Raw genomic sequence first — 27285 nt, forward strand, 5'->3', positions numbered from 1 at the left:
TCCTTCCAAATCCAAGGCAGACCAGAGCTCTTCATTAAGCGTATATTTTTATTGTTGAAGACACACATCTCAGATCAATCTTTTACTTTCAGGCAGACACTGGGGATGCTATGTGACCTCTAGTACTAGCTGCAGTGTTAAGTCAATGGTACGAGGGAGTATACCAGACGTTTTAGGCAAAATCACATCTAAACCAGGCTGCATCACCACGACATCTATACCAGAATGCATCACCACAGCAGCATGACATCTATACCAGAATGCATCACCACAACATCTATACCAGAATGCATCACCACAGCAGCATGACATCTATACCAGAATGCATCACCACAGCAGCATGACATCTATACCAGAATGCATCACCACAGCAGCATGACATCTAAACCAGGCTGCATCACCACAGCATACAGTTGACTAGTATTTTGGTCAGATTAAAAGAATAATAAAAAATGAAGAAGTGAACAACCATGAATTGATACTATTTTCCTTGTCCGCACCAGCAAGACCAGCTCGTCAGTGAGGAGTCGCACCAGCAAGACCAGCTCGACAGTGAGGAGTCGCACCAGGAAGACCAGCTCGACAGTGAGGAGTCGCACCAGCAAGACCAGCTCGTCAGTGAGGAGTCGCACCAGCAAGACCAGCTCGTCAGTGAGGAGTCGCACCAGCAAGACCAGCTCGACAGTGAGGAGTCGCACCAGGAAGACCAGCTCGACAGTGAGGAGTCGCACCAGCAAGACCAGCACGACAGTGAGGAGTCGCACCAGGAAGACCAGCTCGACAGTGAGGGGTCGCACCAGCAAGACCAGCACGACAGTGAGGAGTCGCACCAGCAAGATCAGCTCGTCAGTGAGGAGTCGCACCAGCAAGACCAGCTCGACAGTGAGGAGTCGCACCAGGAAGACCAGCACGACAGTGAGGAGTCGCACCAGCAAGACCAGCTCGACAGTGAGGAGTCGCACCAGCAAGACCAGCTCGTCAGTGAGGGGTCGCACCAGCAAGACCAGCTCGACAGTGAGGGGTCGCACCAGCAAGACCAGCTCGACAGTGAGGAGTCGCACCAGCAAGACCAGCTCGACAGTGAGGGGTCGCACCAGCAAGACCAGCACGACAGTGAGGGGTCGCACCAGGAAGACCAGCTCGACAGTGAGGAGTCGCACCAGCAAGACCAGCTCGACAGTGAGGAGTCGCACCAGGAAGACCAGCTCGACAGTGAGGAGTCGCACCAGCAAGACCAGCTCGACAGTGAGGAGTCGCACCAGGAAGACCAGCTCGACAGTGAGGAGTCGCACCAGCAAGACCAGCTCGACAGTGAGGAGTCGCACCAGGAAGACCAGCTCGACAGTGAGGAGTCGCACCAGCAAGACCAGCTCGACAGTGAGGAGTCGCACCAGGAAGACCAGCTCGACAGTGAGGAGTCGCACCAGCAAGACCAGCTCAACAGTGAGGAGTCGCACCAGCAAGACCAGCTCGACAGTGAGGGGTCGCACCAGCAAGACCAGCTCGACAGTGAGGGGTCGCACCAGCAAGACCAGCTCGACAGTGCGGGGAAAAGACACCCAGAACAGTGTGTGCAGACGGCAATATGATACGCAGGACACCAAGCACTGCAAGTGCAACAAATACACAACACTTTTCTGACAGCAACCTCAGACACCACAGCATATTAACATGGAATGACATCGCAGCAATGGCAGAAATAGCCTGGGAAAAATGAGCCTGCTGCATCTATTTTAATGCTACCAAGTCACATGTGTCAGGGCATAAACTGTTGATACGCTACAGTACATTGAGTTTTCAGTGTGACTCTAGCCAGTCTGGTGGTATACTGTAGCTATATAGGACATATTAAATTACCACATTAAGGTGACAAGCTAGCTGGCATCTGGTACCCATAGAGAGTGCTCTGGTTCATCCAATATCCTATCATCCACACAAATGTATTCAAATTCATGCTTTTTAGGTGCAGGGAAATAACATCCAACAAGGCAAGCAGCTAGAATCATTAAAACATCCTTTAATATTGGGTTTCTCCAAATGGATAAATAAACAAACAAAGCTTTGTACCAATTCTTCATCATTTGGAGCAGCATACATTTCAACACGTGCAAACGGAGGTTCTACAAATGTTGAACAGCACGTTAAGTGTTGGTTAACATCTCTTTATTGCAAAAGGATAGCAGGAAGGGGGTATATTCATTTAAGATTTTCATGATTTGTTCTTCGCTATAGTGGATAATGAACCTCTGTAAATGTACCAGCATCAGCACTCTTTGACCTGTGACCTCCAAAATGGCCCCAGAAAGTACATTAGAGAAAGGTAGTGCACAGGGCTAAGGTAAGTGACAGCAGTGGCAGCCTTTGAAACGCTGTAGGACTGTTCCAGTGACTGATAGAGTAGGGCAGCGGAGGGGCGAGGGGACCTAGAGTGCACACGGAGGGTTGGCGAGGTCCTCAAACAAAGGCTGCTCTTCGATCCCTCGCGCAAACAGCTTGATCAACTGGCAGTGAACTCTGGCAGGGCAGAAGACAAAGAAAACATTGTCAGGGAAAAAAACTAAGGCAGGAATTCAATTCAAATGTTGAAGACAGCACAGTGCAGGAAATAAACTTTTAGAAGTGTGCTATATTTCCATGTAGATGGGTGCGTACCCGACTTCAATGGCAGCGTGGGGGAGGATCTCGCCGTCACAGTTCCAGCTGCTATAGGCAGGGCTGCAGCTGCAGGCCGGGTGGTCCCGGCAGATCTGGCTGAAGAGCTGCTTGCCGTTCTCCCTCAGGTCCAGCTCCGAGTCGTTTTGGCAGTGGCGCGGCGTGAAGCGGAAGCGCCGCACACGGTGCACCTCTACAAAGGTCATGTCAAACTGAAGGGGGGAGGAACAGAAGTGAGAAAGTGAAATCCCTGATACAGGAATGTGGCGAGTTAACCATCTCATGCAAACACTGCTATGCTATGGACCCGGGTTGGAGTACCCACAGTAGCCCCATCCAGTGTGGTTACCTGGTCGTCTTTGCTGGTGTGGCGTAGCAGGAAGTTGAATCGGGAGCACTTGCGTACGAGGATGAGGTCGGTGGTGCCGTCAGCGAGGTGGGCGGCGGGGGACAGGCCCTTGGGGCTACGGGGACAGGCACAGCTCATACTGGCCGCGTTGATGGCCAGGAACTTCCCTCTGACTACCCCCCACCCCATTTCATATTCTGGGATAGAGCAGAAACAGAGCAGAAACAGAGGTTGGGGCTTTGTGGTGAAAACATTGAGCAGGTTTCAGTAGAGACCCATGGCGTGTGGAGTTGAGACCATATGTGCGTTCAGGCAGAGATACTGTACCTACCTCTGTCTGAGACATCTGGAGCAGTCTTGGATTCCTCTGGGGAATCCCCTGAATACAGCTGCCCGTAGTGCTGGCATATGAAGCACCTGGAAAGCAGGAATGGAGTTGGCTAGCCAAGTGAGCAAATTCCTTTGCACCATCTAGACAAACATGTAATACTAAACTACACAACAGGTTGTAAGTGTACAGTACTACATACCCAGCTCTACACCTGGTCTTGTCTCGCGGTGTTCCCAGTGTGTCAGTTGCTGGTAGAAAAGACACAGCCCCTTCATAGTGGTGATGTGTCAGAAACGTCTTAAAACCTGCACAAAACGACATCATGCCATTTCACTAGCAATGGCAACAGACTACCGCAACAGTACCAACGGTGGTATTTCCTAAAACAGCTAAAGCTACTCCTCTGACCCACCTGAAAAGTCATATCTGGCTGGTCCCATCCAGCGTTTCCTCTCGCTGTCTGCCAGCACGTCGCCGTAGAAACCGTATCCAAGCAGGGAGATGGAATACCTCAAGAATGTGTTATTGTGATGGACCGAGCACACGTCCATTGGCTGGGAGTCTCCTGTGAAGACACCCGCCCAAGTCTAGTATGAGTGATCCTCCACAGATACTGTGTGTGTGGGGTACAGTGTCCTAAAGAGGTGTGATGACACACAATATGTGCTTTTACTATAAAAAACACACCTGCACACCCATCTACCCACCCTGACCTCCAGCAGTTTCCTCTTATCTCAAAAGCTTTGAATAACTAGGTCACGGCTATCACTTGTTGGTCAGCTGAGTGTGCTATAGCGATAACATAGAAGTGACAAACGCGAGACATTTCTATTCACAATGAAGCTCCAGCAATGACCTGGAACAGTGATAACGAAGGCTTATGCTACTAGTCTGTGCTGTATAAAAATGTCAGTTACACTATTTTTAAAAGGCAATTTAATTGGAAGTGCTGTTAATATGTCAATGTAGATAACTGCACCCACCCACTATGACGTGTAAAGCTGAGGTCACAGGGTCATTGATGCCGACAGTGGCATAGCAGATGCAGTCCGTTGAACCTGGATACCACACAAAACAAGACAATGGTACATTATGTTTCTGACTACACAGACAAAAGCTAGCAGTGTGTGTGTTTGTAATAATAATAGTTTGGTGGGTGCTTATAACTGTCCTCTCTCATACATGTACAAGTGTGTACTAATATGCATGAGTGTATTGGAAATGTTTTTTATTTTTTGTTGCATATCCCAACACCCTTGGAGAGTGGGAGCACGGCCAGAGTGTGTGTGTGTGTGTGTGTGTGTGTGTGTGTGTGTGAGAGAGAGACACACACACACACACACACACACACACACACACACACCTAATACACGCATGAATATTAGTACACACTTGTACATGTATGAGAGAGGACAGTTATAAGCACCCACCAAACTATTATTATTACAAACACACACACTGCTAGCTTTTGTCTGTGTAGTCAGAAACATAATGTACCATTGTCTTGTTGATGGAAAAATGGAACGCGGAAATCAACACAGATAGTGTAGTGTACATGAAATGGACCTCATGGTTGACATTAGTTTGTAAACATACGCAGTCATGTCATAAACTGAGCTATTGATGTGATCATTGCTGTGTAAACATAGTGGTATGTGTGTTTTTACTTTATTAGAATCCCAATAGCTGTTGCACATGCAGGAGCTACTCTTCCACATAAAACAAAATACATGACAGAGTACAGAATAGCTATAGACAAGAACATTGTTACATTAAATCAAAAATATTAAATATAAATAAGATTCTATATTGTCAAGACACCAAGAGAGGAGAATGCTTGCAGATGGCATGTATAGAATGTGTACATGCATGTGCTTGTTAATGTCTGCGTGGGGTCTTGTCTAACCTGCGGGTATAATGCCGATGCGGAGACTACACGGTACCAGCTTCTCCTCCGGGCTGTTCTGGTCCACTCCGTTATCCCTCTGTGTTCGAGAGACCAGGCCGTGAACTATCTCGCTGAACATGCCGTCCCCACCCACACACACCACTCTGCATAGAGGTCAAAGGTCATGTAACACACAGAGGTCAGAACAACAAAACGGATCTTTTTGTTTGTCGTTTGAGATGAATATACTTGACCCGGGGTGTTTTTAGTTCAACTGTGATTGGTTGAATATGATTTAGTGACGGTTGGGCTGAAAACCAGACTACAAAGAGGTCTTTAAAACAGACCTTTGATTACTATAGCGACAATGACATTGAGAACATCTCCATCCTCGACTCACCCATCATATTTCTTTAACTCCGCCTCTGTCTCCAGGTGGTCCCTGGCATGATTGGCATGCTCTGTAACTATGACAACAAATGACCAGGAAAGAGTTAGACGTCTCAGCATGCTTCACGTTTGTCTTTCAAGTGCTTCCTGTAGTTGGGATACACTTGAAATGTCAACTTGAACAGGTTTACAATTGATTCATTTATGTCGCATGATGTTTTCCTAATTTGTTGCATAAATCGATATTTTGGACTTAAGGAGTAATCATTCACTCGCTTGGAGAAATATATCGACTAAGCATTTTCCATAAAGAAGTCTGAGATAGCAGAAGTCCTAAAGTAGCCCTAAAGTAGACATTTTCTCTTCTCTAATTGTTAGACATTGTAACAATTTGTAGCCAAAGGAAGTTTGATTTTATGTACAAACATTTTCACACCCAGCGTAATTTTTTTTTATAAAACTGTTCAAATACTGTATCAGTATCTTGATATTAACCCGAGCAGCTGTATAGTTAAATACAATTCGTCAGAATGTGTGACTTTGAAATTCCACAGTCACAAACGTCCACAGTCTTTCTTAAGTCTGAGAAGTAAACCGGATATAAAGGAATCCAGTATTCATCGACAATCATCCTTTCCAATGAGGAACTAGGATGATGGATGGCGGCCGTAAATTATGTCATATTCCTGTGCGGCCTGAGAGAGCTTGTGCCCATTTGCCTACAGTGAACAATTTGACTTGGCCCATAAAGACTCATCCTTTATTAAAGCATGTTTAATGTCTTTGGCAGGAACTCACCAATCACGTCCGTGGAGATGGAGGCACAGGCGAAGAGAGGCGCGACTTTCTGCTCATAAATGCACTTGCCTTGCTGCTTGCCCCCATAAGGGTTGATGTACACCAGCAAATGCTTGGGTCTGTTAGCTGCAAAAAGTCAAGTGAAAGATTTTTTGCCAGATCAATTTCTAGGCTGTAGGCTGAGCAATAGTACTGAACAATTAGTGCTCTTTGAGGTCGGTTTGATTATTGAAAAAATAATCACGTTTTTCGATAATGTATTTAATGCTTTAAAAAAATGAAATAACTGCCAAAACATTGAAAATATTCCATTGTCTCTGTCAGGTCCACATTGGTAGACATCAATAGAAAAATAGGAAATTACTATGAAATCAAATATCAGTTGTGTATATTATTTTTCATTCCTTAAAGTCATCTCATCTCTGCTCAGTAGCAGTCAGCGAGCCAAAACTAACGTTATCTCTGTGCTCCCCATACTGTACTGTCTAGTCATTCTATTTAGCTAGCCTTCCTAAGTAGCCTATGTTGCAAAGCTGTCTGACAAAATCATTTTACTAGTTCTTCAAAGTAGATAAGGCATACTTTCAAACTGTTTCTGTCCCTCTCAGCATTGTGTACATTCCTCTCTGTGTGCATCTAACCTAACATAGCAAGCGTAAAAGTGCATCCGTCCAGAGATCTGTATATAATGATGTCTCTGCCCTAACAATGGGAGTCGTTGTCAAAGGCAGGCGACAAGTTGAGGTCCAAATTAAGAACATAGAAACACATTGGGCTTATTTTAGACTGATGTTGGCAACCTCTCTTATCTCTGTCCAAAACTGAAAAAACTGGCACAATTGGATTGTAGTTAATTATCATGTTTCTGAGCTAAACTAGGTTGAATATTTGCTTAATGAAAATGACAACTCCCTTCAGCCCAGAGTCCCACATAGTTTACTTGATTTCTGTCATGAATTATTTAATTTCTCTCTAGAGAAATGGCACTCTGGGCTCACATAAAAAAAATGAACTAGATGGAATTCAAGTAATTGAACAGACGGTCAATGAGTTGTTTAATGACTGGAAGAAATATGAAATGGCGGTTAATCGCTCAGCACTACTGATTAACAGAACAGAATGACGGCCACTCTCATTTCTGAGTAAGCCTTGCAACCAGACTTCACAAAGCATATTCATTGTCAGTAATACTCAGCCATACTCAGTGCTGTGAGCTGCTCTCTGATGGTCTGGATCCACTGCTGGCACAGCACCCCCTCTGAACAGTGGAAGGTGACATCACTACACCGCCAGCGGTGCTGCCTCGCTCTCTCCACATAAGACACTGTGGAAGGGGGACGCGAAGGGGTGACAGGGTACAGAGGCTTAACAAAACAAATTTACATTGCGGTATTATCTACCATATTGAGCATGGTGAAGTTATTAATTACACTGGATGGTATATCAATACACCCAGTCACTACAACGATACAGGCGTCCTTCCTAACTCAGTTGACGGAGACGAAGGAAACCGCTCAGGGATTTCAACATGAGGCTAATGGTGACTTTAAAACAGTTGCAGAGTTTAATGGCTGTGATAGGAGAAAACTGAGGATGAATCAACAACATTGTAGTTACTCCACAATACTAACCTAATTAACAGAGTGAAAAGGAAGCCTGTACAGAATACAAATATTCCAAAACATATTTGCAACAAGAAACTAAAGTAACACTGCAAACAAAGTGGCAAAGCAATTCACTTTTTGTCCTGAATACAAAAGTGTTATGTTCGGGACAAATCCAATACATTACTGAGTATCACTCTTCATATTTTCAAGCATAGTGGTGGCTGCATCATGTTATGGGTATGCTTGTATCGTTAAGGACTGGAGTTTTGCGCAGTCTACTTTCCACCAGACACTGGGTGATTAATTCACCTTTCAGCAGGACAATACCCTAAAACACAATGCCAAATGTATAATGGCGTTGCTTACCAAGAAGACAGTGAATGTTTGAGTGGCCGAGTTACAGTTCTGACATAAAGTTACTTGAAAATCTATGGCAAGACCTGAAAATGGTTCTCCAGCAATGTTCAACAACCAAATTTGACAGAGCTTGACGATTTTTTTGAAAGAAATAGTATTTACTGAGGGGTGTGAATACTTTTGCAAATGATATCTATGCATTTCATTTTTCATAAATTTGCAACAATTTCTAAAACATGTTTTAATTTTGTCATTATGGGGTATTGTGTGTAGATGGGTGAGCATTTTTATTTTAATCTATTTTGAATTCAGGCTGTATAAACAAAATGTGGAATAAGTCAAGGGGTATGAATACTTTCTGAAAGCAGTGTATATGGTAGATACATGGGGTTTGGACTATCGTTTTTCAGAAGCAATTCTCTATTGAATGGACATATTTGTATAAACCTTTTATGGGTAATCACACTACATATTGAATCCATTATCTGTAGATTGCTCTAGATGACCAACAATTTGTACCTGTGAATGCATATGGATAGGCCTCAGTCAGTTTCTGGGTCATTTTCTGCCACCTGCCATCTTTCGTCCCGCCGTCCACATCGAGCTCCCGGACTGCTAGGATCTCAGACACGGACACGCTGTGGCTGGTACCTGTTAAACACACCAAATCAATCTGTCACAATGTGGCAGGAACCAGAGATTTACCCTTTAGAAATTAAATGTATTGGAAAAGGGGAAAGCACACACAAAACGAGAGAGACACTATGTGCCAGGATCTCAAGCCCTTTTTTACCTACCCAACCAAACTTGGCTGGCTGTATCAATTACAGCTTGGATAGCTTCATGCTAATAAAGTTAATGTGATGAGATGGGAGCTCTAATGGGCTATTAACAGTTTGATTTCAGCATTAGGGTGGAGCTAGTGTTGGACAGACAAGGCAAGGAGGGGGAGAACCATTAGTGTTGTATAGCTGTTGACCGCTCCTGCCATAGAAAGCACTACTGATGGATAATAGAAGGGGATCATTTGGAGAAAGATTAGATCAATCACTATGGACCAAACAATACCATATTGTTAGGGCAACTCCAACATTAATGGTGCCTGTTATTACCACCCTTTTCCTGAAGTCATTATCATGAGCCGAGTCTGCATTCATTTGTTTTTGTGCCTACAGCAGTTCTACAACAGCTCTATAGGAAATCAGGGAAACATTAATGACCTCGTGAGACTTCTGTGTTGATCATTCATTAATGATAGAAAGAGTGGGAGGTCCCGGTGCACAACTGAGCAAGAGGACAAGTACATTAGTGTCTAGTTTGAGAAACAGACGGCTCACAAGTCCTCAACTGGCAGCTAGGGCTGGGCGATAAATCAATATCAATAATTATCGAGGTAATTACTTCCCTCAATAACTATATAAAAATGTTTAGATTCATTTTTGATAATGTTGATATAGTGACGCAGCAGGACGCAGCAGGAATGTGCAGAGAAGTGACAATATGCACGTGGAGAGGTATACGCCCACTAAAAACCACTTAGCACCTCGAGTGATGGAGTAGCCACTATTAACCACGAAAAATGAGTGATGTAGGCGAAAACAGCGGCTGTGATAGCCGTTGAGAAGGAGCAGCTTCCAATGAAGAAATTATTGATAAAAAGGGTTAAACTGTTTCAGTAATTTGGTGGTTTGGCTTTTTGAAGTCCGACAAAGAGCAGAGCAATGTTCGGGGGATATTGTGCCGTAGACAGGTGGCTACGAAGTCTGGTAAAACGACAAACCTTTTTCAACATCTGAAGAAAAATCACTCTTAGGAACATGCAGGAAGTTTGAGTGTGCACCACGGTATTGATAAACGCCCCTCGAGCACCAGCCAATCTAGGGATGTTTGCCCGAAGCAGTCAACACTGACAGCGTTTATGCCCTACAAACAAACATAGAAAAGACAAAGACATCACAAATGCTATTATGCATTGCATTGCATTGCTCAGGACATGCTACCAATTAGCACAGTCGAAAAGGAAGGTTTCAAGAGGCTTATCCATTTAATTGACCACAGGTACGTGCGCCCTGCCCGAAAACATGGAACAATTTTACTTCGAGTATAATTTTATGTGTAGCTCACATAATAAAAAAAGTAAACTTTATTTAACTAGGCAAGTCAGTTAAGAACAACTTCTTATTTACAATGACGGTCTATCGGGGAACAGTGGGTAACTGCCTTGTTCAGGGGTAGAACGACAGATTTTTACCTTGTCAGCTCGGGGATTCGATCTAACAATCTTTCGGTTACTGGCCCAATGCTCTAACCACGGTTTGTTCAGGGATTCTTGAGTTTGAAGCAGATATACACCTTTTAAACATTATTTGATTTATAATCGTGATAATTATCGTTATCGAATGAAAAAAATTGAAATATCGTGATAATTTATTTGCCATATTGCCCAGCCCTACTGGCAGCTTCATTAAATAGTACCCGCAAAACACCAGTCTCAACATCAACAGTGAAGCTGCCAGTTGAGGACTTGTGAGGTGTCTGCCTATCAAACAGGACACTAATGTACTTGTCCTCTTGATCAGTTGTGCACCGGGGCCTCCCACTCTTTCTATTCTGGTTAGGGCCAGTTTGCGCTGCTCTGTGAAGGGAGTAGTACACAGCGTTGTACGAGATCTTCAGTTTCTTCCCAATTTCTCGCATGGAATAGCCTTCATTTCTCAGAACAAGAATAGACTGACGAGTTTCAGAAGAAAGTCCTTTGTTTCTGGCAATTTTGAGCCTGTAATTGAACCCACAAATGCTGATGCTCCAGTTACTCAACTAGTCTAAAGGCCAGTGTTTCCCGGGAGTGACTTGGGAGGGGAGGTATGGCGGGAGTGACTTGGGAGGGGAGGTATGGCGGGAGTGACTTGGGAGGAGAGGTATGGCGGGAGTGACTTGGGAGGAGAGGTATGGCGGGAGTGACTTGGGAGGAGAGGTATGGCGGGAGTGACTTGGGAGGAGAGGTATGGCGGGAGTGACTTGGGAGGAGAGGTATGGCGGGAGTGACTTGGGAGGAGAGGTATGGCGGGAGTGACTTGGGAGGAGAGGTATGGCGGGAGTAACTTGGGAGGAGAGGTATGGCGGGAGTGACTTGGGAGGAGAGGTATGGCGGGAGTGACTTGGGAGGAGAGGTATGGCGGGAGTGACTTGGGAGGAGAGGTATGGCGGGAGTGACTTGGGAGGAGAGGTATGGCGGGAGTGACTTGGGAGGAGAGGTATGGCGGGAGTGACTTGGGAGGAGAGGTATGGCGGGAGTGACTTGGCTCAACAAGCTGATGTAGAGGTCTTCATGGATCCACCTGTACACGAATACCTGAGAGGGTCCAGATCCAGAATTCTAACTAATGTCACGGGTCTGATCTGATTTTAATGGGTCCTACTATTGGGTATGTGCAATTTTAACTGACATGTCCGGAAGGACCCATACGAGACTGCTACAGGGGAGAGAAGAGGAGAGGCGAGGGAGCAGGTGCTTGTATAATTGATGCTGCTGCTCTTGCTTTTCATGAGTGATGTGTGTCGCTTGTTGTTGTCCAATCATAAGTCATGAAAACACCAACAGGCTACAGTCATAGAGCCTCAGTGTGCGGCAAAAGTTGAGATATCTAATCAATGGAAGATGGAATTCAAAGTTAAAAAGCAAGGATAGGCTACAACGACCAAGAGCCAACAGGTAGGCTGTTACTTAATATTCTGAATGGAGATGTTGTTTGTAACTGTGTAGGACGAGAAAGTGCATGCAGCCTCAATTAGCCTAGCTAGCTAGCTTATCCCGGTTTGATGCAGTCAAGACAAGTACTACGTAATCCTATTGGATGATAAATAACCTAGATCTGGCAGCTATTAGTCTACTATAGCGCAAGTTGGCTTAATTGGTTGCTGCGTCTCCCTCCCTGCACCCTGAGTCACTCACTCACTCACTTTAGCCTACACACAGCACGGCACCTGCTAGAGCGTCACCACTTTCTACCTCGCGCTATCAGCTCTGGTTACTTAAAAATGTACTTTCCTGCTGCTTTCCTCACTCGGATAGAGTCTGGAGCCGACCAGGCCTATATGCAATGGGTCGAGTGGTTCTCGGGTCCGTTTGGAACAGGTATCTATATAAAAAAATATATATTCATGCATATCGGGTCTGTATGATAAACTTTTTGGACCCGTGAAGGCCTCTACTGTGAGGCACCATCCCTGTCCCTAAAAACAGTGAGGTGCGAGGGGTCGGCAGGAATTGCAAATTTCAAAATTGGGTAGTGAATCAGATTTCCTCATCATGTCAGTCATTGCATACCTCTGAAAGCTATTTATAACTAGACCATGAGAGCTAAAAAAAAAAATTGCTGGGTTTTTTAGCCCAAAGATTTTAGACATTAGATATGGACATTAGATATGCCAAACTGTGTAGAATTGCAACAAAATTTGCTTTCAAACTGCAAAATGTTCTCTGCCCCCCCATGGCAAAATGTGTTAGAATTGCAGGAAATAAGCTTAAACCTGCAAAATTCTCTCCACCAACGAGGGGGTGTGAACAGTGTGTGTCATAAACAGTGCTTGTGCCCATAAAAATAGACGTCGGGGGCGCGGGATTTTCCCCAATGCTGGAAGGGGGCCCGGGTGAAAATGTTTGGGAACCCCTGCCTTAAAACGCCACCACAAGGACTATGGGACAACATGCAGGGAGGGAGAGGGTGTTTTGGAGAGGTGTTTTAGTGTGAGGAAGAATCAAAACACAGATGAGTGATTGAGAAACATCAGGAAAAGGCCAGAAGTCATCGTCATACAACATCCACGGACGATTTGCGTGAAAACTAGAGTTATGTGCACAGATGTCAAGTTTGGATTCGGGTCTGGGTGAAAAGGTAGTTTAGCTAAGACACAGACAATCAGGCAGAAGCTAAAGTGCACGACTCCAGTCACTTTGATATGTATGGCTTTTTCTTAGGAGCAGCAAACCAATCTGGCTAATGATTGCCTCAAAGAGAGAGACTAATCTGATGGTGTCAGTAATGTCTCAGAGGACCTAACTGAGAAACACGGCACAGAGGCAAGGCCAATGGTAGCAACATGCTATGGTCACCAGAGAGCAATTCAAGAAAGGGGCAGCCTGGGATTGGTACAGCACATCAAACCTTTGACTTGACTTCTAAAGTAATGATATATAGCCATTGATTCTTGAAGAATATAACTCAAATGCCTCATGAGGTTAGTTCACCCAAACCTAAAATATAAGCTTGTTTAACTTCATTGTTTGTAAACAATGTAATTCTAAACTAACATTGTATAGCTTAAAAAATTATAATTGGGTCATTCCTTGCTCCAAAAACTGTCTATAAATTTGAGTGGTTGCATTCATCCAGCTGCAGTGTTTCCCATATATGCATTTAGCAGCGGCATAATGGCACAGCTAAATAGTGGCAACCACCAATTATAATAATTATTTTAAATAATCATCATCATCACCACACACACACACTACCAGTCAAAAGTTTGGACATCTACTCCTTCCAGGGTTTCTTTATTTTTAAATTGTAGAATAATAGTGAAGACATGGAAACTATGAAAACACATATGGAATCATGTAGTAACCAAAAAAAGTGTTAAACAAATCAAAACATATGTTATATTTGAGATTCTTCAAAGTACCCACCCTTTGCCTCTTTCATGCCATCCCTAGGAGGGGTGCGTCACTTGAGTGGGTTGAGTCACTGACGTGGTCTTCCTGTCTGGGTTGGCGCCCCCCCTTGGGTTGTGCCGTGGCGGAGATCTGTGGGCTATACTCGGCCTTGTCTCAGGATGGTAAGCTGGTGGTTGAAGGTATCCCTCTAGTGGTGTGGGGGCTCTGCTTTGGCAAAGTGGGTGTGGTTATATCCTTCCTGTTTGGCCCTGACCGGGGGTATCATCGGATGGGGCCACAGTGTCTCCTGACCCCTCCTGTCTCAGCCTCCAGTATTTATGCTGCAGTAGTTTATGTGTCGGGGGGCTAGGGTCAGTTTGTTTTATCTGGAGTACTTCTCCTGTCTAGGACCATGCCTCAGGACTACCTGGCATGATGACTCCTTGCTGTCCCCAGTCCACCTGGCTGTGCTGCTGCTCCAGTTTCAACTGTTCTGCCAGTGGCTATGGAACCCTGACCTGTTCACCGGACGTGCTACCTGTCCCAGACCTGCTGTTTTCAACTCTCTAGAGAGCAGGAGCGGTAGAGATACTCTTAATGATCGGCTATGAAAAGCCAACTGACATTTACTCCTGAGGTGCTGACTTGCTGCACCCTCGACAACTACTGTGATTATTATTATTTGACCATGCTGGTCATTTATGAACATCTTGGCCATGTTCTGTTATAATCTCCACCCGGCACAGCCAGAAGAGGACTCATAGCCTGGATCCTCTCTAGGTTTCTTCCTAGGTTTTGGCCTTTCTAGGGAGTTTTTCCTAGCCACCGTGCTTCTACACCTGCATTGCTTGCTGTTTGGGGTTTTAGGCTGGGTTTCTGTACAGCACTTTGAGATATCAGCTGATGTAAGAATGGCTATATAAATACATTTGATTTGATGACAGCTTTGCACACTCTTGGCATTCTCTCAACCAGCTTCATAAGGTAGTCACCTGGAATTTGTGGAATTTATTTCCTTCTTAATGCGTTTGAGCCAATCAGTTGTGTTGTGACAAAGTAGGGGTGGTATACAGAAGACAGCCCTATTTGGTAAAAGATAAAGTCCATATTATGGCAAGAACAGCTCAAACAAGCTAAAGTAATGCATTTCTTAAAATCAATACACAGAAGTATATATTTTTAAACCTGCATATTTAGCTAAAAGAAATCCAGGTTAGCAGGCAATATTAACCAGGTGAAATTGTGTCACTTCTCTTGCGTTCATTGCACGCAGAGTCAGGGTATATGCAACAGTTTGGGCCACCTGGCTCATTGCGAACTAATTTGCCAGAATTCTACGTAATTATGACATAACATTGAAGGTTGTGCAATGTAAAAGGAATATTTAGACTTATGGATGTCACCCGTTAGATAAAATACGGAACAGTTCCGTATTCCACTGAAAAATAAATGTTTTGTTTTTGAGATGATAGTTTCCGGATTCGACCATATTAATGACCTAAGGCTCGTATTTCTGTGTGTTATTATGTTATAACTAAGTCTATGATTTGATAGAGCAGTCTGAGCGATGGTAGGCACCAGCAGGCTAGTAAGCATTCATTCAAACAGCACTTTCATGCGCTGTTTATGACTTCAAGCCTATCAACTCCCGAGATTAGACTGGTGTAACCGATGTGAAATGGCTAGCTAGTTAGCGGGGTGCACGCTAATAGCGTTTCAAATGTCACTCGCTCTGAGACTTGGAGTAGTTGTTCCCCTTGCTCTGCATGGGTAACGCTGCTTCGAGGGTGGCTGTTGTCGATGTGTTCCTGGTTCGAGCCCAGGTAGTTGCGAGGAGAGGGATGGAAGCTATACAGTTACACTGGCAATACTAAAGTGCCTATAAGAACATCCAATAGTCAAAGGTATATGAAATACAAATCGTAGAGAGAAATAGTCCTATAACTCCTATAATAACTACAACCTAAAACTTCTTACCTGGGAATATTGAAGACTCATGTTAAAAGGAACCACCAGCTTTCATATGTTCTCATGTTCTGAGCAAGGAACTTAAACGTTAGATTTCTTAAAATGGCACATATTGCACTTTTACTTTCTTCTCCAACACTTTGTTTTTGCATTATTTAAACCAAATTGAACATGTTTCATTATATATTTGAGGCTAAATTGATTTTATTGATGTATTATTTTAAGTTAAAATAAGTGTTCATTCAGTATTGTTGTAATTGTTATTATTAGAAATAAAATAAAAAAATATATATATTTTTTTTAAATAATAATAAAAAATAAAATAAAAAATAAAGCCAGACTATGGTTTGCAACTGCACATGGGGACAAAAATTTTACTTTTTGGAGAAATGTCCTCTGGTCTGATGAAACAAACATAACTGTAATAACCATAGTTATGTTTGGAGGAAAAAGGGGGAGGCTTGCAAGCCGAAGAACACCATCCCAAACGTGAAACACAGGGGTGGCAGCGTCATGTTGTGGGGGTGCTTTGCTGCAGGAGGGACTGGTGCACTTTACAAAATAGATGGCATCATGAGGAAGGACAATTATGTGGATATATTGAAGCAACATCTCAAGACATCAGTCAGGAAGTTAAAGCTTGATCACAAATGGGCCGTCCAAATGGACAATGACCCCAAGCATACTTCCAAAGTTGTGGCAAAATGGCTTAAGGACAAAAAAGTGAAGGTATTGGAGTGGCCATCAAAGCCTTGACCTCAAACCTATACTTCTGACCCACTGGGAATATGATGAAAGAAATAAAAGCTGAAAGAAATTATTATCTCTACTATTATTCTGACATTTCACATTCTTAAAATAAAGTGGTGATCCTAACTGACCTAAGACATGGAATTTTTACGAGGATTAAATGTCATGAATTGTGAAAAACGGAGTTAAAATGTATTTGGCTAAGGTATGTAAACTTCTGACTTCAACTGTATATAAAACTCAGCAAAAAAAAGAAACATACCCTTTTCAGGACCCTGTCTTTCAAAGATAATTCGTAAAAATCAAAATAACTCCACTGATCTTCATTGTAAAGGGTTAAACACTGTTTCCCATGCTTGTTCAATGAACCATAAACATTTTTATGAACATGCACCTGTGGAACGGTCGTTAAGACACTAACAGCTTACAGACGGTAGGCAATTAAGATCACAGTTATGAAAACTCAGGACACTAGAGGCCTTAACTGACTCTGAATAACACCAAAAGAAAGATGCCCAGGGTCCCTGCTCATCTGTGTGAACGTGCCTTAGGCATGCTGCAAGGAGGCATGAGGACTGCAGATGTGGCCAGGGCAACAAATTGCAATGTCCGTACTGTGAGACACCTAAGACAGCGCTACAGGGAGACAGTACGGACAGCTGATCGTCCTCGCAGTGGCAGCCCAGGTGTAACAGCTGGATCGATACATCCGAAGATCACACCTGCGGGACAGGTACAGGATGGCAACAACAACTGCCCGAGTTACACCAGGAACGCACAATCCCTCCATCAGTTCTCAGACTGTCCGCAAAAGTCTGACAGAGGCTGGACTGAGGGCTTGTAGGCCTGTTTTAAGGCAGGTCCTTACCAGACATCACTGGCAACAACATCGCCTATGGGCACAAACCCACCGTCACTGGACCAGACAGGACTGGCAAAAAGTGCTCTTCACTGACGAGTCGCGGTTTTGTCTCACCAGGGGTGATGGTCGGATTTGCATTTAACGTCGAAAGAATGAGTGTTACACCGAGGCCTGTACTCTGGAGCGGGATCGATTTGGAGGTGGAGGGTCTGTCATGGTCTGGGACGGTGTGTCACAGCATCATCGGACTGAGCGTGTTGTCATTGCAGGCAATCTCAACGCTGTGCGTTACAGGGAAGACATCCTCCTCCCTCATGGGGTACCCTTCTTGCAGGCTCATCCTGACATGACCCTCCAGCATGACAATGCCACCAGCCATACTGCTCGTTCTGTGCATGATTTCCTGCAAGACAGGAATGTCAGTGTTCTGCCATGGCCAGCGAAGAGCCCGGATCTCAATCCCATTGAGAAAGTCTGGGACCTGTTGGATCAGAGGATGAGGGCTTGGACCATTCCCCCCCACACGGTCCCGTGTGGCTCAGTTGGTAGAGCATGGCGCTTGCAACGCCAGGGTTGTGGGTTCATTCCCCACGGGGGGACCAGGATGAATATGTATGAACTTTCCAATTTGTGAGTCGCTCTGGATAAGAGCGTCTGCTAAATTACTTAAAATGTAAAAATGTAAATGTCCAGGAACTTGTAGGTGCCTTGGTGGAAGAGTGGGGTAACATCTCACAGCAAGAACTGGCAAATATGGTGCAGTCCATGAGGAGGAGATGCACTGCTGTACTTAATGCAACTGGTGGCCACACCAGATACTGACTGTTACTTTTGACCCCCCCTTTGTTCAGGGACACATTATTCAATTTCTGTTAGTCAAATGTCTGTGGAACTTGTTCAGTTTGTCTCAGTTGTTGAATCTTGTTATGTTCATACCAATATTTGCACATTAAGTTTGCTGAAAATAAACACAGTTGACAGCAAGAGGACATTTCTTATTTTGCTGAGTATATATATGAGACGCATAATCAACTTCATTTGATATATCACCCAGCCCTAATCTCCTCACCCTTCACAATGTCCCAAGAGGTGCCATCCCTTTTACAAACCAGGTCAAACCAATTCGGTTAGAGAACCTTGTGTTCACAAAAGTTCCCCCATTTTCACATAAACGTGAAACATGCAGCTGCTACAGCAGAGAATGTGCTTACTTGCACCACTTTTCTTTAGATATTGTACACAAACATCTCCGTAATACTTGACCTCTTCCTTGACCACACATTTTGTACATACTTACCAAGGTTGTGAACATACAGAGACATTTCTGATGTGTATGTGAAATTCCCTGTGGGAATATCACCATTGGCTGAGGGCAAGAAACCACACGACACTCCATTACAACTAGGAGCACTGGAGTCACCACTACACAAACAGCTCACTGTATTTGATGTAAGCCTAGATGGGAGTCAAAGGTGTTCTGTGTCCTGTCACTACATAGGAACCTTTTTGCAATTACTTTAAAAGCATACTCGTCAAGATGAACTTCAAGATCCAGCCCGATTCACTAGGCCTCTTCATAGCAAATGGGTTTCATTTAATCTCTCCAACTTTTATGTCCTTTAAATCTGATCGGAGATATAGGAACATTGTCAAGCAAAGGGAACCCTGTCAAATACAGCTGGCAAAAGCATTTCAAACTAGTCACTCTAGTGAGCTCCAAAAGTATTGGGACAGTGACACATGTTGTTGTTGTTTTGGCTCCGTATTCCAGCACTTTGGATTTCAATTGATATAATGACTACGAGGTTAAAGTTTTAAAGCTGTAATTTGAGGGTATTTTCATCCATATCGGATAAATCGTTTAGAAATTACAATACTTTTTGTACATTGTCCCCCCATTTCAGGGGACCAGAAGTATTGGGAAATCCACTAATATGGTCCCATATTCCTAGAACGCATTGATTAAATCAAGCTTGTCACACTACAAACTTGTTTGATGCATTTGCTGTTTGTGTTTCAGATTATGAAATAGAAATTAATAGTAAACAATGTAGTGTCATTTTGGAGTCAATTTTGTAAATAAGAATAGAATGTTTCTAAACACTACATTACTGTTAATGCTACCATGAATATGGATAATCCTGAATATTGATGAGAAAGTTAGAGGCATAAATATCAACCCCCCCCCCCCCAAAAAAACCCGCAAATCTCCCATGAGAAGTTAGCATGTCTTGGTGGTATGATATTTGAGCTGCTAACTTCCTCACTCATCATTATTCACAATTAATTCAGGACTATCTGTAATCATGGTAGCATCCACATTAATGTAGAAGTGTTTAGAAACATTCTATTCTTATTTATAATAAAAGTGACTCTTGATGTAATCATTGTGTGCTAGCAATATGGAAACAAATACTAAACCCTTGACTACTCTAATACAAGTGAATCGCTCTCAATACGTTTGGTCCCCTAAAATGGGGGGACTAGGTACAAAAAGTTAGCCCGATATGGATGAAAATAACCTCAAATTAAAGCAGACAGTCTAGCTCCGGCCTATACTTTCTTTGGATTGGTGGATACATCTCATTATTGTAATACTTTTTTTGAATACTCAATGAGGGTTGTTGACATCGGGCGCCTTTATTCAATGGAGAGAAGCTATGCTACTAGCCTCATACCATGAATATGCACATCCATCTCGAGACAACTTTTTTCTGAAAGTTGCAGGGATGTCACGTGTCCTCCTTATTATGAAACTTCTATTCAATCAAATAAACCTCACGTAACAAATAAGCCATTAATTTATTTTGTTGGTCAACTTCGACACTCATTGACCTCCATACAAAAACTCCTTGCTTGGTGGCCAAAAATATTTTTTTTAAATGAAAAAATCATACATTCCACTTGCAGGAAAGGAGACCGATTTCAGCATAGTTGGGCCTCTCACATGACCTCTTCCTCTCTGTCTTAGCTCAACGTGCGTTTCTCTCAGATGCAGCAGATTTTGGCACTGAAGACAGTGGAGCCAGCTTTCAATCTACTCCGAGATAAGGTCTTGTGTCGTTTGATCCCTTTTAGCTGGAGAATGGAAAATAATAATCTTATGAGAAATAAGTAGAAACTAATTTACCCTTTAAGCCCGAAAAAAAGTGTTTTTATCAAAGACTATTCCCCTTTCGTCTGGAGAGATGATTATTTCAACAAAGCTGCTTGTGATTGCTCATTTTCCAGACTTTTGTCCTTGGAACATCAGATATCTCTGAATTTAATGGACTTTTTCCAGCTCCTGAAATGAATAGGTTCGACGCCAAAGCCCATCCATTCTGAAATAAATGAAGAGACCTTTGACAGCCTCAAGATGAAAGAACTAACGACACAGGGAGGTCACTAGTCCGTTTTATCTCTAGACAGATATATTGTCCACATGGGAAGCCACCACATAAGTATGACAGGATAATTTCATTTTGTTATGACAACTTACAGCTATAACAATGTCACTGTAAGAGATATAGGTCTTAACATTGGCCTGCTGAATGTACACCATTGGTCCTTTGTAGCCGAGGACATTATAATGGTTAGTCATACCATATTTGATCGCAGGCCTAAATGCTACATAACACACTTGATTCTCAGATACTTAGTTGGCCAATGTTATCAACTCCTTGGGTCATGGTTTATTAATATCAACAATCATCTTTCTAGTGTTAAACACTGAGTAGACAAAACATTAAGAACACCTGCTCTTTTCATGACAGACTGACCAGATGAAAGCTATGATTCCTTATTGATGTCACCTGTTAAAACCACTTAAAATCAGTGTAAATGAAGGGGAGGACACAGGTTAAAGAAGGATTTAAGCCTTGAGACAATTGAGACATGGATAGTGTATGTGTGCCATTCAGAGGGTGAACGGGAAAGACCAAAGATTTAAGTGTCATTGAACAGGGTATGGTAGTAGGTGACAGACGCACCGGTTTGTGTCAAGAACTGCAATGCTGCTTGGTTTTTCACGCTCAACAGTTTCCTGTGTGTCAATAATGGTCCACCACCTAAAGGACATCTAGCCAACCTGACAACTGTGAGAAGCATTGGAGTCAAAATGGGCCAGCATCTCTGTGGAATGCTTTTAACACCTTGTAGAGTCCATGCCCCAATAATTTGAGGCTGTTCTTAGGGCGGGGGGGGGGGGGGGGGCAACTCAATATTTGGAAGGTGTTCCTAATACATAGTCACAGAATAATCCGACATGATATTGTGCCGAGCTAAGACAAAAAGGTCTGTAGATACCGATGTTTACCGACTCCCTTTAGCTCGAGACATACAAGACAAACAACAAAAATAAAGGCTAACCTAGCTATCTGGATATGGGTCGGGCATGAAATATTCACAACACTGAAGGGAGGCCAGTGATTGTGAAGGGCCTTTGCTCCAGTGCTCTGGGTCATTATGTCAACTCCTCTCTGTTGTCAATGAAAATGATGTCATTAAGGCCAGTATTCAATATGATCATGCCAGTAGACAAGGCAGCTTTTAAAAGGCAATGTGACCGTGTTAGCAGAGATCGCATTCATGGTAAACACTGCAGGTAACGAGCTTTGTTTTCTACGTACTTTTGTTTGGCTCAAATTTTAGAACGGAACATATACGGCGCTCCATCATTCTGTTTGAGTAGGGTGTGTAGCGGCCTTTAAATGGCACGGTTTCAGATTGAATCCCAGCCCGAGTCATCACAGACAAACTGTACTCATCAAGGCCTACCTACCTAGTTTGACCCTAAACCATAGATTCTCATTTGACAGTTTCTCCATTGAATGAGAAGATCAATACAATTGATATTTGAAGATAATCTTCTCTCCTTTGAAATATACTGACACACACACACACACACACACACACACACACACACACACACACACACACACACACACACACACACACACACACACACACACACACACACACACACACACACACACACACACAGCAATTCTTCATGACTTTCCTCCTCATTCCCCTGATGCTCAAACTGCACCCCAAGGTTGACCCCAATGACTTAGTGAACAGTATTACATAAGTGAAATCCATTATCTACTCACAACAAGGATAGATAAACAACATACTGTACCAGCCATATTGTATGGAGCTGCTCTGGAAAACACAAGTCACCGTTGTCCTATGCACTAGCCGGATCTTTCCTAGTTGTGCAACTAGTGTACTGGTTTCGCTAATAACAGCCATAGAAAGAAAGTTGGGTTGGGGGATGAGGAGCGGGAGAAATTCAAACCCTTGGTAGGTCATGGGCCTGCTTTGCAGGACACATGTTGCTGCTAACACCAAATCAGACTAGCTAGCATTAGCCTTCCATGGAAATGTCAAAGAGCCAAGCAAGCAGAGGGAAAATATCAACAGAACAGCAGGCCCTTATCCATCATAGTGTGGTGAGTGACATCATGAGTGAATGCCCTTCTCAGCTCCGATTCAGAGTGTTCATCTTCATACAAATATGGATGGGCTCCCATGTTTGCATTGGACTGTTTGAAACATTACAACATGTGCCAGGAACTACATTGTGGAAGACCCGTGCTAGGCCTTCCTCTATCCCTTGACAGTGAAAGTGATAGGTGTGTTTGCTTTTGGTGAGGCTGTCCTGTCCGTTGTTAGAATGAGAGAACCTGAATGGCACAGGGTCTACTACAGAATTAGGCCGCAGACAAGACTGCAACTCAATCTGTGATAACGATCGACTAAACTGCAAAGGTGATACTGTTCGAGCTACTGAGGGGTGGTTCAAGGGTATTAATAAATAATAAACAGAGGCTGCTGTCAGACTGTGGGATAAAAATCATAGAATTCCATAATATTTTTAGATGAGTTATTAAATATCCAAAGTAGCATCAAACATGTTATATTGTTGATTACCTGACTTGGAAATCTAAATAGTTTGGATTGGTTGACGACAATTGTCGTTGGATTCCTATAGATTCTACGTGGCCTATCATATCATGAACCCGCTCTCTTCCCTCATATCTCTAGTGTAGGCTATGCTTTTGAATTCACCACAATAAGATGCTTTGAATATCCAAAAGGCTTTTAGTAAAGTCAATTTCCATTTAGGCCTGGTTTCAGGGGTGGTAGGCCTACTGCCACATTTAATTCAACAGACCATACCCAGTTAAACAGAGTCGGCAGGTAGCATAGCTGTTAAGAGCCAGTAAACGAAAGGTTGCTGGTTCATATCCCTGCGCGGACTAGATGAAATCTTTGCCGATGTACCCTTGAGCAAGGCATTTGGGTGGGACTTCCACTTCATTGGCTGATCTTTCCTGGTGAACTTGCTGGAGTCATGTCCAACGGTCATCTTGACGGATCAGCCGATCGTGAAGAAGAAAAATGACTACTTCAAAATGGAGATCGCCTCAATGGCACTGCCAATGCTGTTAGATGCTATAATGCCACAGACACAAAGAGGAGTCCTCTGTCTCTATGTTTGCTCCTTGTCTGAATCTCAGGTGACAAGTGATGTCGTACTATGGCTCAGTTTACACAGGCAGCCCAATTCTGATCTTTTTTTCACTAATTGGTCTTTTGACCTGTATATAATGTGAAAATATCTGATGTGAATAGTCAAAAGACCAATTAGTGACAAACTTCTGAATTGGGCTGCCTGTGTAAGTAAACAATGCCTATTCCATTCAGACATGTTGGCTCATGTAACATAGTAGGCTATAATAACAATTTCATCAATCTGAATATCAATACATTACTGAATCTAATTAGCCTATAATAAAGACTAATACATAATTTACAGCCTAGATTTATGATGCTTTGTGCGTTTAAATGTACTGGGAATAGACTGACAACATGAAGGATGCGTAAAACATGAAGGCTACCGTGCAGGCGCTATAGTGGTTATTAGCCCTACCGTATGAGGTGATGACAAATGTCAGGCAACTCATAAAGAACAACTCCAAGAACAAATGGCGTACCATCCAATTGACCCGACATAGCGACGCTGTTGTCATCCAACAGCTCATAATTGACTTGCGTTCATTTAAAACTTAGTTCTGGGAAATGGATAGTCTCGCTGCTATGATAAAAATGTATCTAATAAAAATGTACATTAAAATAAGACTGCACTAAATTGTCACTGTCGGTTTCGAATAGGCCTATATAGTAGGCTTTAACATACCATGTCATTCGTTGACAATAACAATAATGTATTGTCTTTCATCAGCAAAAAGGTTAGGTGCAGGCAACGAATAATTTACATATTTTAAGACTAACCGTAGTCTGCGCACGTCACGTGGACAGCGAATATATCCCACAAAGAGGACATACTATAGGCTATAAATCACCTCTGTCGGAGTATTTTAGTAGCATATATCTTCACACTTAATACCCAGTTTATCTTATGACACTTACCGACTTTGAAGGGGTGATGTATGCTGCCCGAAACTACTTTTTTATTGTCCGGAATCTCTTTCCATGTCAGAAGCACACCGTTTAACAATACTTCGAAGACGCTGTTCTTCAGGAAGAGTTGGGATGCCAATAACCTCGGTTGTTTTTCCATGCCTTCACCAGTAAGCCACCGCACTGGGTGATTTCGAGAGCGTAACAATATTATCTTAGTCTAAGCATTTCTTTAGTAATTTACGGGTTACTTAGAACCATTCTATACATAAGGAAACAATGTTGCTGTTTTCGACTGCCACAATTGGATAGCGGATTCTTAGGGATTCACCAAAAGGGGAAGGGCTGAAAATTACGCATGGCGTCACGACGTATTCTAATTTTGGTGCTGGAGAAAGAGGCTTTGAGATGAGCAGGTTTAGAGAGCAAATATTTAAATAAAATGTAATTAATATGATTGTAGGCCTATGTGTAGCCATATATGGGTAAAATAAATACAATTAAATAAGTCTTATGTATTTTCAAAACTTCAGACACACTCAAACGGACCATTATTATTTCACTTTCATGTTAGGCCTACTACTTCTATCCCATAGAGATAGATAGAGGACTCTAGTGACCAAAAGCGACTCATTTTAGCATGGGCAGCACCATTGAAGACTTTCACCATTTCGAAGTAGTCAACTGGGTGGGACTTCCTAGGAGTTAAGGAAGGATCACATAATTCCATCCAGGTCACCAGCAGGGATCAGCCAATGAATTACACTTGTGAGCAAGCATTCCGTAGCTGCAGGTGGCAGTAAATCGCCAAACTTGGCTTTATATCTGTTCAAACAACACACCCCAGGTGTCAGTATGCATCCTTTCAGTTTGTTTGCCAACTCATAAAAGTAGTAGTAGAAGAACATGGACTACTTCAAAATGGAGATGGTCAATGGCATTGCCCGTGTTCTCACAGATGCTATAATAGAACAGGTACAATGATGCCAAGTCTATGTTCTATCCAGCATTTATAGTCCTTGCACTTCTGTCATAGGTGGACAAAAAATGAATAACTTGTGGTGGAGTTTAATTTTGACATGAGGTAAGATGAGAGGAAGTGGGTCTACTACAGATCCACGTTTTTAATGTCTGTTCAATAATATTATCCTTTAGATATTTTGTCTCATATTCCCCCTTCATAATGTCCAACGCCCTACCCACCGGTACAGTAAGTTTAAATGGAATTGTATTTAACTTCTTGCTTCCCACGGACTGTTGTTGTGCCACCCAGTACAATTGAAAGCAACGTTAGTGTATGTACTGTAAATACAGCCGCATTGCTAAAAGCACCTAGTACATTTGGGTGCAGTAGGTCTTTAGACTCTCCTGGAGGTGGTTTGTAATTCAATCTTCCATGGCGTGAGGCAGTGTTTCTTCTTTCTCTGGACTTTCGTTTGAGGCCTCATTTTAAGGTCAAGCAGGTCATAAACAGTACTGTAAAATGATGCTTTTGTTAATTTCATGAAGTTTGGATGTTGAAAGGGAATGAATGCATTTCTTACCAAATGTATTGCTGCAAAACAGATCAACTTATGTGCCAGTTAGTCACTGCAGTAGATCATTCAGGAAAACAACGTCTTCAATGGCCAGTACTGTATAATCAATGATCTCACTAACAAAGCCTCATTGGTTTAATTGGAACACAACACATCTCTGTTATGTAGTGGCTGTGTGAGTTCCACTACTCTTCTACATTTACACTGTACATAGATCTTTCTATTTTTCTTTTCCTTTGTATTATTGACTGTACGTTTGTTAATGTGTAACTGTGTTGTTGTTTTTGTCGCACTGCTATGCTTTGTCTTGGCCAGGTTGCAGTTGTAAATGAGAACTTGTTCTCAACTGGCCTACCTGGTTAAATAAAGCTGAAATAAATAAAAATAAAACAATGAACTTGGAGTCTGTAGTTGTACACAGTGAAGCATTGAGGATGAGTAATTGCATTCTTGGAGTGATGTCATAATGGATCATGCGGTCATAAGAAGATAGAATCCTCTTGCTATTAGGCTAGAATCTTAGATGGGAGAACATTCCGAGAGAAGGTTAGTTAGAGAAAGCCATCATATTGGTAAGTCATGTTTATACATTTTTCCAAAAGTTATGGTGTATCTACTATAATGGAGAGGACGGTTTTAGGCAAATATGATAGAAATTCATATCCATTTGCGTAGCCTACTGCTAGTATCTAACTCCTGTCTTGTGTTTAAATTAATATTTTCTTGGTTAAA

At 42.9% G+C, this 27285-nt stretch overlaps 1 protein-coding gene across 6 annotated transcripts; it reads right to left on the reverse strand.

The window, feature by feature from the left end:
* Positions 1–1997: 1997 nt before the first annotated feature.
* LOC139577536 (ceramide kinase-like) lies at positions 1998–25366 on the reverse strand. 6 transcript variants are annotated; one of them, XM_071404585.1, is made up of 14 exons: positions 25025–25155; positions 10153–10295; positions 8892–9023; positions 7610–7732; positions 6409–6534; positions 5621–5687; positions 5239–5384; positions 4316–4390; positions 3745–3897; positions 3532–3637; positions 3333–3418; positions 3002–3198; positions 2653–2864; positions 1998–2514 (listed from the first exon to the last, which is right to left on the reverse strand). In XM_071404585.1, the coding sequence occupies exons 3-14, from the start codon at positions 8932–8934 to the stop codon at positions 2424–2426; spliced, it is 1425 nt and encodes a 474-aa protein (XP_071260686.1). In that variant the 5' UTR covers positions 8935–9023; positions 10153–10295; positions 25025–25155; the 3' UTR covers positions 1998–2423. The 6 variants fall into 6 exon arrangements, 5 of the variants coding, with proteins under 5 accessions (XP_071260686.1, XP_071260683.1, XP_071260685.1 ...); XR_011675324.1 differs by lacking the exon at positions 10153–10295 and having other exon boundaries at positions 2653–2845; positions 25025–25363; XM_071404582.1 differs by lacking the exon at positions 10153–10295 and having other exon boundaries at positions 25025–25366.
* Positions 25367–27285: the final 1919 nt, after the last annotated feature.

Source organism: Salvelinus alpinus, chromosome 6 (assembly GCF_045679555.1).
Source record: "Salvelinus alpinus chromosome 6, SLU_Salpinus.1, whole genome shotgun sequence".
In the NCBI taxonomy this organism is placed as follows: domain Eukaryota; kingdom Metazoa; phylum Chordata; class Actinopteri; order Salmoniformes; family Salmonidae; genus Salvelinus; species Salvelinus alpinus.